The 16,054-nt window shown below is 44.4% G+C and overlaps 3 protein-coding genes across 7 annotated transcripts in view; 1 reads left to right on the plus strand and 2 right to left on the minus strand.

Moving 5' to 3' along the window:
* Positions 1-5,825: 5,825 nt before the first annotated feature.
* On the minus strand, positions 5,826-7,296 carry xcr1b.2 (chemokine (C motif) receptor 1b, duplicate 2). Its single transcript, XM_029132984.3, has 2 exons — positions 7,143-7,296; positions 5,826-7,052 (listed from the first exon to the last, which is right to left on the minus strand). The coding sequence occupies exon 2, from the start codon at positions 7,045-7,047 to the stop codon at positions 6,037-6,039; it is 1,011 nt and encodes a 336-aa protein (XP_028988817.1). The 5' UTR covers positions 7,048-7,052; positions 7,143-7,296; the 3' UTR covers positions 5,826-6,036.
* Positions 7,297-7,429: 133 nt separating this feature from the next.
* Positions 7,430-9,736, minus strand: LOC114845132 (chemokine XC receptor 1-like). Of its 2 annotated transcripts, none has more exons than XM_029132982.3 (2): positions 9,402-9,736; positions 7,430-8,915 (listed from the first exon to the last, which is right to left on the minus strand). In XM_029132982.3, exon 2 carries the CDS (start codon positions 8,892-8,894, stop codon positions 7,878-7,880), a length of 1,017 nt encoding a protein of 338 aa, XP_028988815.1. In that variant the 5' UTR covers positions 8,895-8,915; positions 9,402-9,736; the 3' UTR covers positions 7,430-7,877. The 2 variants fall into 2 exon arrangements, with proteins under 2 accessions (XP_028988815.1, XP_028988816.1); XM_029132983.3 differs by having other exon boundaries at positions 9,396-9,488.
* Positions 9,737-11,115: 1,379 nt separating this feature from the next.
* The window catches only part of LOC114844599 (FYVE and coiled-coil domain-containing protein 1-like), a 13,267-nt gene continuing 8,328 nt past the window's right edge, over positions 11,116-16,054 (plus strand). For 3 of the 4 annotated variants that reach the window (XM_029132082.2, XM_029132083.2, XM_029132085.2), the window contains exons 1-7: positions 11,116-11,239; positions 11,875-11,951; positions 12,142-12,248; positions 12,986-13,111; positions 14,316-14,422; positions 14,960-15,103; positions 15,957-16,053. In XM_029132082.2, coding sequence (XP_028987915.1) covers positions 11,894-11,951; positions 12,142-12,248; positions 12,986-13,111; positions 14,316-14,422; positions 14,960-15,103; positions 15,957-16,053 — 639 coding nt within the window. In that variant the 5' untranslated portion in view covers positions 11,116-11,239; positions 11,875-11,893. The remainder of the gene's footprint in view (positions 11,240-11,874; positions 11,952-12,141; positions 12,249-12,985; positions 13,112-14,315; positions 14,423-14,959; positions 15,104-15,956; position 16,054) is intronic. The other variant, XM_029132086.2, reaches the window with a different exon arrangement.

Here is a 16,054-nt window from a genome sequence, read left to right on the forward strand (position 1 = left end):
TCCCATCAATTGCACCATCAAACGGTGCCGCCGTCAAATGCGCCCCCCGCTGCCTCCCTCCGTTGATGTCGCAGGGCCGTAATAGGCGGCGGACTTGACCACGCGGCTGCTGTTCAGGTTGGGGGAATATGTGCGATGCCTTCAAGGGCTCAAGCAGGTGTCGGTTAAAACCAGCACACGCGGCTTCGCAGGGTGTCGAAAAGTTCTGAGCGCAACATGCTGCTGCAACAGTCGCATCAACAGCACAACAAAGCCCGTCTGTGTGTGTGTGTGTGTGTGTGTGTGGGGGGGGGGGGTCCTCCACGCTACGATGGAAACTTCCATGGGTTCGTTCACTGGAGCTGCTGCGACTTCAGAAGCCACAATCATTAAAACAAACATCTGACGTGTTTTTCCCGTTTCTCACCGGGGGGAACGGGCTGCGTTGTGCGGTGACAGCCATTTCATTTCACAGGGCCCGGTTTGAAGGTCAGTTTAATGGTCCGTTTGTGTTTTGTATTCGTCGTGCTTCAGTGGAAGCTTCAAAACAAAGCGGGTCAGACAACGCAATAAATGGGAGTACAACATGTCATTAAAAACGCAGTAACTCTCCCAATAAGCGAGGATTCATCACACGCATCCGTCAAAGCCGTTCTGGAGGAAGGATTCTGCAAACTTGGCGCCGCTGTTATCAGTTTGAAAAGACAAACAGTGTTGTGTCAGACTCGACTTGAAAATGCCAATTCTGTATCTGAAAAGCATTTTCCTGTCACAACACTGAGAGTGGCATATTACTGCAACAATTCGCTTTCACACTTCCAGCCATGATAACAGCTTCCAGTGTCACACATATGTCTGCATAAAAAGCGTAGGAGAAAGTATCACAGAGGCGATGGGAGGAAAGCATGCTGAATATCACAAGTTTTCATGTGTCAGGTGATGCTGCTTCTCTTCAAATGCCTTTTTTTACATCCATGTGATAATTGCTCCTCTAAATCTCAGGACTCTGCTCCGCCGCGGGTTCGTGCACAATGCACAAACATTGCCCCGCTTTTATTTTGTTGCTGCTGCAGCAGCAGGTAACTGGGAAGCGGCTGTTCGGCGCCTCAGTCGGAGGATTGGGAACATATTGTTAGAGGCGCGTCCGGCACTAGCTTCCATAACACGTCCGCCGCCCAACCACATCCAGGGCACATTCAGCACAGGCCGTGGGGAGCTCATTTGGATCATCTATCCCTCAGTTACCTTAACTTGTGTGAAATTCCCAATTAACTGCATCCCAGCAAAATCACAAAACGGCTCCATGTGAAATTTCTTAATGAATTCCTTTGTCTCCGACTGGCACAGATGAGGCATGAGAAAGGCACATGTACGGTGAGCGTATTAGTTAGGCGAGCGCATGTGACGGTGCCCGTTCACGGCTGACGGGGCGTCGGTGTCCTCGGGCATCGCTGCCAAGCTGCCAGTCTGCGCCGTCACACCTTGCTGCCTTTAAAGATTGCCCTGCAGAGACGGAGAGGAGCTGCGGAGGGGCCTCACGTTTTAACAGCGCGCAGTCTGGCAACCCACGAGGCTTTACGACTCCGGATCGGTGCCAAGAACTGCCCACCAGAGAGGGGGGGGGGGGTCTGCGGGGAGACGCGACTGTGGCGCACGCGCACGCGCAAAGTCACACTCACGCGCTCGCGGTCTATACTGTGTCCGTGTTGTATTTATGCGGGGCGTGTCGCGACGGCACCGCTGTCAATCAGGCCATCGAGTCGCCGTTTGACACGTTCAGGGAACGAGGCAAGCGCGCGCGCGCGCGCGCGCGCTTCCAGCGCTCCCCCGGCGTCACGCACGCACTCGCGCACTTCGCCTTTTCTCAGTAATCCACACAAATGGCAGTGGATGGCAGAATGTAAATGAGCTGGTTATTACACAGCAACGTTCATCAAGCTGAGCTGGAAAGACTTCAATGGCCCTGATGAATATGCATGCAAATTTGTTAATTAAGTTAATTATTCTGCTGAAAATTCATTTGTCTTCCCAAGGACATTTCTGCGATGATTTTAACATGTTTCCACCATTAGTCATGCACGGTGCTATTGAAAATCACTTCTGTTCACCTTTCAGAAAGTTGCGGCCAAAACGGGGGAAAGAGCCCCTAAAACGCGGAGTAGCAGGTAGAGCACGCGGAGCGGGGCGGGGCGTGCGGCTGCTCGGACGTAGACGGCAGCTGGTGCCGCCCGAGGACAAGGTGCGGCGCGCCAAGAAACACGCTCGTGGGGCATTAGCTCCGCTGGTGGAGCGTCGAGGAGCCGGTGCCATGTCTGCACGGCGCTTTGGACCAAACGCGGCTGTTGAACGAGACGCGGGTGTGAGAGGATGCAGATCAGAGCCACGCAGTAAGAGCAGGAGAGGCCTTACGCTACTGCTACGCTACCTGCGTAACTTACGTTAAAATAAATTACAGTAGGCAGTGTTTGAATTTTTTCTTCTGCACCGACTGTGTGATAATTAGGATTTACATGTGTGAATGCATTTACACTGCGACTAATGTTCTGAACACAATTAACCAAATTATAACATAGTGAAGGTAAATTAATTCATTAATCTAGAGCACAATCACATATTTTATTAATAGTATACCAGCTTCACAAACATCAAGTCACTTGTTTCAGCGTCTCATAGATCGTCTATCTTGTTTTTGATCATCTCATCTCATCCTATATGTAACTGCACACGCAGGTTCTTGGTCTTTTAGACAGAAGGTCCTTATTTTTCTTATTTTCCAGTCCAACGAACTTTTCAGTAATCTCCATAACAACCTTGCAAAATCAGCAGCATTAAGTAGCAAAAGTTGCAAAGTAAGAAAAGCTAAAAAAAACTCACGTAAAAGCGTCCAGATGGGAGAAAAAACCTGAGGAAACATCAGGACGCACTGTTTGATACATCAAATGGCCACTCTTACACGAGGCGGCTTCTCCTTTGCATTAGTGCTAGTCTGAATATCCAGATGTTTGATTTGTTAATTAAGTCTCCATGGTAGTTAATCACTGTGTTTTTCCAACTGACGACAGCAGGTAAGTAGACGGCGATGACCCTAAAATATAGAGATCTAATGTGGGATACGCAGAGACCGGCTGCGTTTGTTATTGTGGTTTTGGCTCAGGAGCACAGTGTGAACTGAGGAAACGTTCAGTCAACAAAGGCAAAGATAAAAGATATTTTTAAAAGCAGCAAAGCTTTAGTGGGAACTGATGATCAGACTGAAGCCAGCAGGTTGTGCCATGTCCCCTCTAGTGGAGGGATGTGATATGACAGGACAGAGGTCAACACTGTCGCTGAGACTGTTACTGTAACAGTGGATAAAGCCTTTTCAGACGTTTCCTCTCTGTGACAAATTGAACCAGGATGAAGTGCATTAGTGAAACGTCTCACACGTCATCCTCCGATGAAGTCATCCGCATTTGTCGTCTAAAATAGTTGTTTGCCACGACGGCGCTGACACGTTTAATCGATTTGGATGCATTTCCCCGACAGTCCAGATTAACAAGCGCTGCGGCTTTATTAGCAACGCGCGCAAAGTACACACGCGCACATTTACACGTTCGCGAGGCATCAATTAAATTCACATATGGTCGGAGTAATTATGGTTATAGATAACTGGAATGAGGGGAGACGGGAGCGCGAGGTGCCCTGGAGAAGAGCGGAGCAGGCAGCGAGCGCTCGGGCCGGGCCGGGCCGGGCCGGGCCGGGCTGCTAACAGAGGCTACATGAGAAAACAACAACAGCTGTTTGGCTCCTGGCTAAAAACAGGACTCAACAACAACATCATTTGCTAAGAAAATGATCTGGGAGAAAAACATTACACCGACTCGCACACAAGAAATGCGACGCTCACGATTGTCTTCTGTCGGAGCTCTGCAGGGAGCGTTTTTATTTCCTCAGCGTTATTAATGCCTACACGTTCCCCTCAACGTTGTCTGTTCACAGGAGGAAAACAAAGAACCCTCGTCTGCTGGTTCTCGTCGGCAGCTGATGAAGAATCCAACACAGGCTCGAAGTCGTTTCAGCTTCGACGTCTCTGTAGAATAAAATAAACTAAAAACTAAATTTAGGTCATTATTGTGGTTGACCTCGACACAGGTTTAATTTAGCCCCAGCATCCAATGTCACACAGAGGATTTGACTGGTCCCTCTGCCAGAGAACATGTGAACAGGCCTGTGACTGCTCTGCCCTTGACTCGTATCCATTCATCCGCGCGCTGGATGCTTTAGTTAATTAAGCTTAATCTACCCCCAGAGACAGACGCGAGTGCGGTCGCAGCGGCCCACGGAGCCGCCCCCGTTCGCGGCTCTCCGGACCCCCCGCGGAGCCATCAGGGTTCAGTGTTTCAGCCCATGGACGGGGCTCTGGAGAAACGCGAGACGTAGTAGAGATTAAATAATCAAACCACAGCGAACGGGAGCGGAGTGGAGGGAGAGAATTCAGCAGAGTCCCGGAATTTCCTCCTTCCACGTCCCTGCGCTGGGAGGTTGGACATGAGTGAGCGGCTGATTTAATCACAGCAGCGGCTGTTATATTCATGGATCCTGCTGCTGAAAGCTTATTTGGTTATTCTGTGTCGCTCCGACAAGGTCAGACACACCGGCCGAGCTCACATGTGAATAAAGAGGGGGTAAATGAGCCCGGGCCAGAACCACAGTGGGCCATAATCGGTACCTTCACATATGAAGACAAAGACCAAACAGCTGTGGACGGAACTATGACGACTGCCATGCTCGTAAATCTGCCTGACACATGGAAAGGAGACCCGAGCAGCTTCATCTGAGCTCACATCCCTAATAACATGTTCGTAGCACGAAATCCTCACAGCTTTGCCTCTAATGCAGAAGAGAATTTGAAACTAGCCATGAAAGAACAAAAATGTGACTCGTGAATCCATGGCTTCTTCCTTTTTCTTTACTTTTTGTTGCCACCTTGTGGGTTGATTTACTCAGTGCAGTTCGTCTGGTCGACGCATCGTAAAGGTCCGTTTCGGGCCAAAGCATCAAGTCCAAGCAGCCGCACAGCAAGACTCTGCCACAGCAGACAGGACTCCGGAGTCCAGGACCTGGAGCTTGAAGACGAGCAGCCTGAGGCCGAACCCAAGCTCAGCGTCGTCTCCTCTGAGACATCGGTGACGGTGGCCGTTCGCAGGCAGCTGCCGTTCTGTCAGATGGAGCCTGGAACGCTCTCCTAGCAGGAATGAGACAAACAGGCTGGTGTGACAGGCCGGTACCAAGAGGACAGAGCTGCAGGCGGAATTTAACCCATTAGTTAGTTTGAAAAGGGAAGCGAAAGCAGCTGAGACGGAGGTTCTGCTTTGGTTCTGCCACACACACGTCTCAGCCTCTGCCTCGGTGAAGCTCAGGCTTCTGACTGGGAGCTCTCTGACGCTTCCTTTGTGCTTTATGGGGTTTGAGGCATCGCTCCTGCACCTTTGGACGTGACCTGTGCTTCCTGGACTTGGATTAAATGACCTGGACGTCAGTGTTACTGCGTTTCCCATCAGCCTAGTTGTGTAACTCTGTCTGATCTCCGACCGCCGGCTCCACATCAGCACTTTTGAAACCCTCTTACTGTAAAGCCTGCGTCACTCCCCGTGTTTCTGTTGACATCATGCTTTTCAACCGTGTGTCCGTTTACTGTCCAGTGCGTGTGAATAAAAGGCCAAGTCATGATTCTCAACAGGTTCATTTTACTTCATCACATCTGTTGGTGTCCACCGTGCCTTGGTAACTGAGTCAGTCACTTTGTGCAGCAGAATTTATATCTAATGTGTGGAGACAGAATGTGAGATCAAAAAAATGAAACCAGCTGAGTTTGAGATTATTTTAATTAAAATACTGTAACAGAGAAAAGCATTTTCTCATATATTGACATTTATACACAACTATTTGACATTTCTAAATATGCAGAGATATTTACAGTATGCAAAGAGTCACATGCTTGAGGGAGACGTGAGAGATGTAAACAAAAACACAGCCATGCTTCATTAATTCATTTTGCATCCAGAACCAGAGCTCGCCTCATTTTTTGGACTGCATTTCCAGCTCCTCAGCAGAGTTCTGTGCGATCATCGACACATTCTGGTAAACGGAGGTGCCACTGGCTCCTCGCTTCTTGTTGTTCGTCCGTTCTCCTGGATTCTTACAAGACAAAAGATGCGACAGATGTTTTCGCAGTGTTCGCGACATCATGTAGAGCAGAGGGTTCACGCAGCAGTGAGAATACGCGAGGATTCGACAAACGCTGTAGGCGATCTCGAAGAGTTCCTGTGCATCGCACTCTATGGGTTTGTAAAAGGTGGCTGTGAAAATAAGCATATGGAAAGGTCCCCAGCAGAGGAAGAAGGCTGCAACTATGCACAAAACCACAACTACAGTCGCCCTGTGCTTGAGTCTGTTGGGCCGCTGCAGAAGCGTCTTCAGGATGGCAGAGTAGCACAGCACAATGATGGCCAGTGGGAGGAAGAAGAGCAGGGACACTTGGAGATAATATCCCAGCTTGACTCCTTGGCCCTCGGAGAGGTCATCACACCAGGTGTAGTTATTCTCGTCGGTTTCCGCGGTTACGCTGATGACGTCTCTCAGGGATGCTGCGATGCTGATGAGCCACGCAGCCACACAGGTACACACAGCATACAGCTGCCTCTTAGGGCGACCCGTGTTCAGCACCACAGTCAGGAAGCGGTCCACAGTCATGGCGGTCAGGAGGATGATGCTGCTGTACACGCCAATGTGGTAGGCGGCAGTAATGCACTTGCATAAGAAGTCTCCAAAGACCCAGTGGTGCAGGTAATAGACGGCCCAGAACGGCAGAGAAAGCGTGAAGACCAAGTCGGAGCAGGCCACGTTCAGAACGAACAGATTGTTCACGTTTTTCAGGTTCTCGTAGATGAAGAGGAGGCAGAGGAGGAGGCCGTTACCTGTGAGGCTGAGGATGAAGATGACGATGAAGAAGGCGCCGCTGATGGTGGTGAAGTCAAATATGTTATCACAGAGGAACACGAGGCCCACGCTCTCAGAAGCATCGTCCATGGCGTCTTCACCGCGGGAAAAGAAAACGTGAGAAGAAAAGCTAATTTTGCCAAGTGTAATTTAGATTTTGTCTTTAGGGAGAGGCAGCTACTCACAACGGCAAAGTGAAGAGCTCTCAGAGAAAATCCTGAGCGGCTTAAGCTGAACAAAGCGTCTTGAACTGCGAAAGTAGTCTTGTGGACTCACTGTAGACTTCCTCTTTCTGTTTTTTTTATTCACTCAGTCCTGTTCCTTCAGTTGCTCCAGGTACAGTTCTCTGAAGTCATGCAGTTTCACTTACTGTACTCTACTGCACTTCTGCTTTCAAAGAAACATCCTACCGCCTGCAGCTATTATCTTTATATCTGATTAACTGATAAGAGCAAATCAGTCAGACTCCACGTGAATCCACAATTTATTTTATTTTAAAACGTGATCATTTTGATATTATCTTGACAATGTAACAAATAATAAATTATTCTTGTCTGCACGATTCATTAAAAGCTTGAATGTAAAAAGGAACACATCAAATAAAAGCAGTTGATTGAAGACAATCACAAAATGTTACATCATTTCGATCTGCACAGATCACAGGGTTCTGTTCTCAGAGAAGGTCATACGAGGCTTTTCATACATGGAGCAACAGTCAGATTGAAACCACACAGACAACTTCCCCAAGCCGGTGCATGTGTATCAGCTGCACGTTGGTCTGTATGGGACTGTGGCGGCCAAGTGAGCACGCTGGGCTGTGTGTTATGGTCGCTGGGATGATGCTATGACTCAGGACCGTGTGAAAATGAAAGCCGAGAACCTTTCTCAATGCTGGAGATTTTCTTCCTCTTCTGCTGTGTCTACATTGAGAACTCCTCCCCACTCGTTTGTGATGTGATCGTGAGCCGACTCTGCCTGTTGCTTATGTGGCGTTTGCTGCGGCCCCAGCTCTTCAGCATTTTCTTTAAGTGATTTTTGAACTTGACCCCCACGAACACATAGAACACCGGGTTGAGGCAGCAGTGTGAAAAGGCCAGGAGGCGACTCACGTACAAAGCATAATCCAGTGATTTGGAAAATTCACATTTTGCTGCAGAGTAAGACGATTTCTGCGGGTAGTAATCAAATGACTGCATGAATATGACTATGTTGTAAGGTCCCCAGCCAACGAAGAAGACAACAATGAGGGAAAAAATTAGTTTTAAGGTTTTACTTCTCCTTCTTTGAGTAGTAGGACGCAGCAGCAGCCTGCAGATGATCTGAGAGTAGCACAGGACGAAGACCACCGAACTGATGACAAACAGAACATTCTGCTGGTAAATTCCCCACACGGTCCAGTAGGAGCTCACATATGTGCAGTAAGTCTCCTCCAGCAAGCTAGTAAAGACAAAAGCTGGACTGGCAACGACGATGCTCAACGCCCAAACGACGACAGAGGCTATGACGCTGGAGAGCCCTGTGGAGGACACGATGTCAGACAGAGGACTCATGACAGCTACATAACGATGCCCCGTCATCAGGATGAGGAGGAAGCCGCTGCTGTAGAATCCAGTGTAGAAGATGAAGCTGACTGTTTTGCATGCAGCCTCCCCTAAAGTCCACCCGTACATGTGGTAGGATGCCCAGAAAGGCAGACCCGCAGTGAAGAAGAGGTCGGACACAGCCAGGTTCAGGATCAAAGTGTTGGTGAGGGATCTGAGATTCTCAAATTTGACCAGAATCACAATGACCAGGATGTTGCCAAAGAGACTTAGGATAACCACAATGGAGAAAAACACCGGAGTGAAGATGGCTCCGAACTCAATGACGCTGGTTTTGTTGCATATTTCATCTTCGTAATCAGGTATAGTTGTGTCTGTGAAGTCAGTTGTAGCCATTTTCTTCTAGTGAGAGACAATCTAAAAAAAACAGTCAAACAGTCATTTAGTGAGACACAAGTAGACCAGGTATCTCTAATGTTTGTTCCTTCAGAATATATTTTAAATGTATATATAAATATATATACATATACAATTATATTAAATGGAACAATCTATTAGTGATTGATTTGTAGTCATCTTTAAATTGTAGACTTATTTAAGAAATGAGAGTGACAAAAAATATACTTTTCAACAGCTGGTTTACAAGTAAACAAATCATGCATAATATTCAGTGTATCTGCATAGTGCAAGTGATCAAATATAATTTTGTAAATCTGCCTAAAAGTTTTTCTTAGTTGACTGGTTATTACATTTGACTGTAGTTTGGTCACTTATGAGTCAAAATAAAATATTTTCAAATATGAGTTGAAAATCAAAGAAACCGGGCATGTACAAATTAATATTATTAACTTCAATGTTAAATTTTGTGAGTTACTACAGATCATTGAGAAATTAAACTTTTACCTGCAAGGAAATTGTGCACACACAGGTCTTCTTTCCTACAGTGACAACCTGGTGAACTAGGACTTGTTCCTTAAGTATCGACTAGAAAGGTGAACAGAAATCAGTTTCACATCATTAGGCGTAACCTTTCACTGTTTCCTGAAGGACAACTTCACCGATTTTCAATGGGAGTTGACCAAAACGACCTGCTCGGTCGCCTACAGCACTAATATTCAATGACTGTAGATTATTGAGACAGCGAGTTCAGGCTGTACAGTTACGCCGTTTGGACGAGGACGAGGCTGCCTGTGAGTAACCGGCACCAACAGCAGAACCCAGAGCCGGCTTCAGGCAAAGCCACAGGCCGGATGCATCGTGTCTCTGCGCTGCAGGACAGACCAGGAAAAACGGCCAGGACAGAATGGTGCAATGAGCACTGAGTGAATAATAAATTAGACCGTTTAATGTTTTAGCTTGTGCTGTAGTTTGATTAGCCACTAACAGCAGATAAGGAAAAGAAGAGGGTTTTGGCTAAATGAGGAATCTGTGGCTTTCTAATAACTGTCTGCTTTGGTTTCAAATAAAAAGCTGCTAAACAACAACAATGTCTTTTTTCAAACACACACTTAAAAATAAACTTTTGTTAAAAAAGTAACGCAATGTCTGAATATTTGTTGATTCAGTTGTGCTTCTTTCAGCGCAGAGACATGATGCATCTGGCTCTCAGCTGTTGCAGGATGCAGGGGCGGCCTCGTCCTCCTCCAAACGGCATAAGTCGTCGGGGCTGAACTCTGGCTCATACAACTAACCACAAATACTGTATCAGACTATGCATGCTGACGACCTCCCTGTCTTCCAAATAATCTACAGCAGGACCTCCGGACATTGAATATTAGCGCTGTACGCCTACACCAAGAAAAACAATGGTGGACTGAGCAGTTGCGCTCCAGCAGGCTGGCCCCGCCCCCTCTCAGCCTGGCTCCGCCCCCCCATCAGCTTGACCATTGCTGGAGCAGGTACAGAGGAAACCAGGAAGCACTTGTTGTCCATGAGGTCGACGCAAATAAAGCCTCTGTCCTGTTTCAGAGGGTTCTTGCAGAGGAATAAATGATAATTTCTATGCATCGATAATATGGAGAGTACAGAGTGTCCCTTCATTCTTAAATAGTACACAACATCCTGTTGGTCAACCTCCATTGAAAATCAATAAAGTATTGCTTTAAGGCTAAGAAACCTATTTTTATCTCAGCAAAGACTAACTAACAAAAATATAATCAAACAGGACATTATCCCATAATTACAAAAACATTAATCTGATTTTAAATAATCAGTGATTTAGTGTAAAAGTCTCTTTTCTCCAACTGTCTGAAATAATAAGAGCTCTGACGTTTACATTTGATAGAACCTTTACAGCGCTACTGTGCATGATCTTAGGTCCTCTAACACACAGCTATTCGCCCAATAAAACCAAAGTAATATGGGGTAGTGCTGTATAACCAGAAAGAGGCTTGGATGGGGTTACAACAATATTTTTTACAATGCAATAAAAATATAGACAGTGCATAGTGTACATAACTGTTTGTTCTGTATTCAAAAAACATTTATTTGTTTCTAGTTTGTAGAGTGTTATTAATGTGGAGCGTAAGAAGATGTTGTGCCCTAACAACCGGTTCAGCAGCGCACGTCTCCGGTTTTTGTTTGTTTACAATTCGTCTCAACCAAACTAGGACGGATTCTTGCAGCGGGCGCTGCCTATTGGCCCTTTAGACCTGTCAGTCGTCCACAGTGCCCGCCCTCCGCGGCAGCAAGTTTCCGCTGAATCTTCTATACTTGGGACTCTGGACATTTTTACGCACAAAGTACGTTTGTTATTTAACTATCTTTTTACTGTCGGCTTGTTTCGCTTTATTCGCAGTCACAATGCGACGGGTGGCAGCGAAGCGTAACGTTAAATGAGACCAGGAAGTGAAGCATGACAGCAGGTGCGCGTATCGGCCATGTAGCACTGGCAATTCCCGACAAATCGATGCTTCATGTGACTGTTTGTTGCATTTTAAGGGGCCTGTGAGTGATAACAGTCAACCTGTGTGGTTGGTGGAGACAGTAGAAGGTGAATAGAAACGTGTCAGTGAGATGTGAGCGCTGTGACAGCGCCGGGAAGCGCTTCCCGTCCTTATGTAAATGTTGAACCTCTGCAGGCAAATTAGCCAAAGTTCCCTCGGTCACAGTAATTAGTGCTTCAGGACGTGTCCCTTTGTGTCGTCGCATCGAGTTCACACTGTCTCCAGTCAAATATTTAAAGTCGCCACGTCAACTTGAAGCCAGTAGAATGGAAACTGATCTGAGACAAAACTATTTTAAGTTGAGTAGTTTTGTCTTATTTTCAGTCACATGCGTTTGCCCTGACCGGTGGTTTGAGGAACTGTTTACATCACGAGGACATGTCTAAATGGTGCCAGAATATCAGTTTCCTTATTATCCCTTTTACCTGCAGAATTTACCTTTTCACCATCATGGCCTCCTCACACGTTGGAGATAATCAGCTGCAGAGGATAATCAGAGATCTGCATGGTAATAAATACACACTACATGTGAAAAACACTATGAAGCTCTCACACATGACAAGGACACCTAAGGAGTTTGCTCATTGTGATACATAAACCATCATTCGTATTAGTAATACTTAAACATAACTATAGAAAAAGTATTGTTTTTGAATATTCAGACACTTGTGTGCTAATAATGCTGTCGGTCTTATTAGACGCTGTGCTGGAGCTGAGTAGAGAGCACCAGGAATCTGGAGAACCTATAACTGATGACAGCGCCAACCTTCACAAGTTCTTCTATAAACTAGAATACCTGCTACAGGTGTGGTACTGGTCTCCAACAGGGCTGCAACTTTTCTAAAATTATACGCAAGTACATCCGTCATCAGACCCTAGTAAGAATTAAATAATTGTACATTTATAGTGAAAGGAATCTTCAGATCTTACAGTAAGTCAATGACAATAAGGAAATGCATTTTTTATTTAGGTTGCTTCAGTCACAAATTTGAAATCATAGAATCATTGAAAAATTGACAATTGACTGATCAGACACTGAATTTGATTGTTTCAGCTGTAATTTCTGTCCTGAACAACCAATGTTGTGTAAAACAATCAGTATAATCAGTGAATAGACAAGTTGCACAATCTCTGTTAACAGCTTTCAACAGCTAACAAAGTGATTAAGGGATGGTTTATTACTGAATTATCTACCTTTTCAGTCCTCAACTATTAACATGAAGCAGTCTGACTATGGAACGTAAGTGGCAGGTCTGTGACATGAGGAAACACTCTGTCCACAGAGACGCACATCTCATACTGTACATTCCTAGAGCAGCTAAACCTCCTGCTTACATGACTGTCACATTATTGTGTTACGGCTTCAAAGCTTCCACCAAAGACAGATGTCTCTAACCATTTTGCTGAGCTATAGGAAAAAGTCAAAACCTTTACAGTAGGTAGAATATAAATTTCAGTTGAACCACATTTAAAAGTGCACATATTGGTGTCAGAGTGTTTTGTGTTCCACGCTGCATTAATAATGTTGTGTTTGTGTTGTAGTTTGACCAAAAAGAGAAGACAACCTTTCTTGGCCAGAGGAAAGACTACTGGGATTACTTCTGCGACTGCCTAATTAAGATCAAGGGAGCTAACGATGGCATTCGTTTTGTAAAGTCCATCCCTGAGGTAATCCTCCTCTGTAACACACTTGGTCCTTCAGCTCTGCCCGGCTGTGCCACACGAACATAGTGATGGGATAACCACGTAATTAATCCTCTAGTTGGTTAGGAACAGTGGGACTAATTCACTCCACTTCACTTACACATGTACCACCTGCACCGTGCGCCTGACCTGCGGAGTCACAGTGGTGAGCTGTATTTGAGCTGATCTGTATCATTTGGAATGTATTTAATTCCTAGCTTTTTATCATTCAGTTTAACTGATTTTTTTTTTTTAGGATAAAATATAACATGTTTTTATTAATTTTGCATCATAGCATATTATTATTTATACGTTTTTTTACGCTTTAGTGGTGCATCTGATTTTTATTGATTCAACATGCGTTGTGTTCATATTAAAAAAAACGAACCGACATGTTTATATGTTATTTATTATTGTTATTTAAAACCAGTGACCCCTAATATTTAAACCTTCTGAAACCCTCAATTGTTTTTTGGTAGTTAATACAAGAAGAACTGCACTGGGAAGCAGTGGCTGTGCCATAGAACCTTTTCTTGATCGACCTATCAGCTATTCCACTAATTGTTGCAAAGCTGTTGAATTCTTTAAGAGAAACGATGTTGTGTTTGAGTGGGAGTAAACTAATTAATGATTCGGCCTCTGTGAGGATAGTCAAACAGTCTGATTAGACGTCTGTGAAGGTTTCTTCTAACTAGAAAAATAACTCTGAGATTTACATGTCTTCATTAGTTTAGTCGATAACAGCTGACTGTTAATTACTTGTGAGAAACCTTTTGATACTCTTTTTTGAAACATTACCTTTACTTTTTTTTAACTCTTGTTTTTGTCGGTCACTCACAGACTGACAGAGTCTCCAGCTGGTGTCCTTATGGTGGAGCTGTCAGTCTCTTGTCTTACTTAAATCCCTCCATCTGCCAATGTGAGAGAGAGTCTGGGCTGGAGAGTGATAGCGACCCTTAAACATGTCTAAAAAGGAAATTAATAAAATAACTTCATAATAAAAACTATCATTTTTGCATTTTCACAGTAGTTTGAGTAATTTCAGTTATTATTCAATCCCATTTCCTTAACGTTTTAATGACCTGTAACTTGTGTTAGTCGATGCGGGTGTTTTTGCGTTAGCATTGTGAAACATTTTACATTACGCCTTAAAGGGAACATATGCTAAAACATGTTTGCATGTCCTCAGCTGAAGACGTCACTGGGGAAAGGACGAGCTTTCATCCGTTACTCCCTCGTTCACCAGCGCCTTGCAGACACTCTGCAGCAGTGTCTCATTAACCAGAAGATCACAAGGTGAGAGGCAACACTTGCTTTTTACGTCTTTATTGAGCATCTGATGTGTGTTGCATTTTTCTTTTTGCCCAACATGTTGCACTGGTCTGAGATTGTTCTCTAAACTGTGACTTCCTAATTTTGGAGCTATGGCTTGTTTCTGTTTCTCCGAACAGAATAACCACAAAGTCAAAGCTTAGACACCTACACAATCTCACTTCTGTACCTTCACAAATCTAAATTCTCATTTTGTTTGTTTTCGTAAACTCTGTTTTAGGTTTATCTGGATAAAGTGCTTTTTTGATTTGAGTCTGTGAATTTCATTAAGTTGGCCGATATGTTTTTTTATACTGTTTGTATTTACATACCTGTTGTACTTTTTATAGTTTTCATGCTAGTGTCTGTCTTTTTAATTTCTCTACATAGAGAATAAGAATCTAGATCATAACAAATGGCACCTGCTAAACATAGAGTCTGTTACCGATTGTTTTAGTAAAAAAAAAATACTTATTTGCATTTCAGTATGTGGTTTTGTGTTTGTTCTTTTTCCCCATTCAGTGACTGGTATTATGCCCGGAGTCCGTTCCTCAAGTCACACCTCACTGCTGACATAATCAACAATCTTTATGAGCTCAACCAGATCCAATTTGATGTGGCACCTAGAGGTTATGACCTTGATGCAGACTGGCCGGCCTTTGCGAGGTAACAAAGGTCTACAGTTATGTTTTCAGTGTTCCTACTGTACTACAGTGAGTCAGTGTCTCTTCCAAGATTATTCATTTTTTGTTGCACAGAACAACAACAACAACAAAAAGCAGAAGTAAACATTACAATCACATTTCACAATTCAGTATTTCCTTTCATGGAACTTTTCTGTATTCACACTGGACCTTAGTGATGCAGTGTTTCTCATGTGTCCACTGATTCTTATTTGCCAGTTCTTGGGAGCAAACATTAGTTCTGCTTGTCATTTCCTACATAGTTCTAGAAATTGAAGTTCTGTTACTACACCCACACATATGCACACTTCGGCTTTCGGCTTTAAATGGCTTGAGGACTAAAAGCAGTAGTTACATATGTAACAAAGTTTCACAACATGTTATTCTTTATGCTGTTTAGCTCCCAGAAAGAAGCTAACCAGAAAAACAAGTTCCTGAAGCTAACAAATGTGACGTCCACTGCTCTTTGTTGATTTGATCAGTTTATTTCAAACATTTACATCACACACACAATATAAAAAAAGTATATAGAAAAAGACAAAACAAAAAAAAACTAACAAAGGCCAATAAACAAAATGTTCCAAATGGAGTAGGAAGAAGTATAGACTTACACAATCCTACCTCATGTGCTTTAGTCTGTTACATCCATATCATAATATGATTATTAATATGATTCTTTTCTTTTTTTTTTTAAGAAATTTTAGTCCTGCTTGACAACATTACAGTTGTACTGACTTGATTTATAGATGTTTTCTTCCAGTTATTTTGTTGACACCTTTGTTTTACTCCATAAGTTGCTGTCATTTATTTGTGTGTGTTTTTCCACTGTTTTAAAGGCGGACTTTAGGCGCAGCCTCGTCAGCTTTCCAGTGGAAGCCCCCCAGCCGCTGCTCCAGCATCAACAGCCTGGTTAGCAGCTATTCACAGGCACCGG

The sequence above is a fragment of the Betta splendens genome, chromosome 17 (assembly GCF_900634795.4).
Source record: "Betta splendens chromosome 17, fBetSpl5.4, whole genome shotgun sequence".
In the NCBI taxonomy this organism is placed as follows: Eukaryota; Metazoa; Chordata; class Actinopteri; order Anabantiformes; family Osphronemidae; genus Betta; species Betta splendens.

What these genes read in the sequence shown, in the direction of transcription:
- xcr1b.2 (XM_029132984.3), bottom strand. Translation starts at nt 7,047, where the DNA reads ATGGACGATGCTTCTGAGAGCGTGGGCCTCGTGTTCCTCTGTGATAAC.
- LOC114845132 (XM_029132982.3), bottom strand. Translation starts at nt 8,894, where the DNA reads ATGGCTACAACTGACTTCACAGACACAACTATACCTGATTACGAAGAT.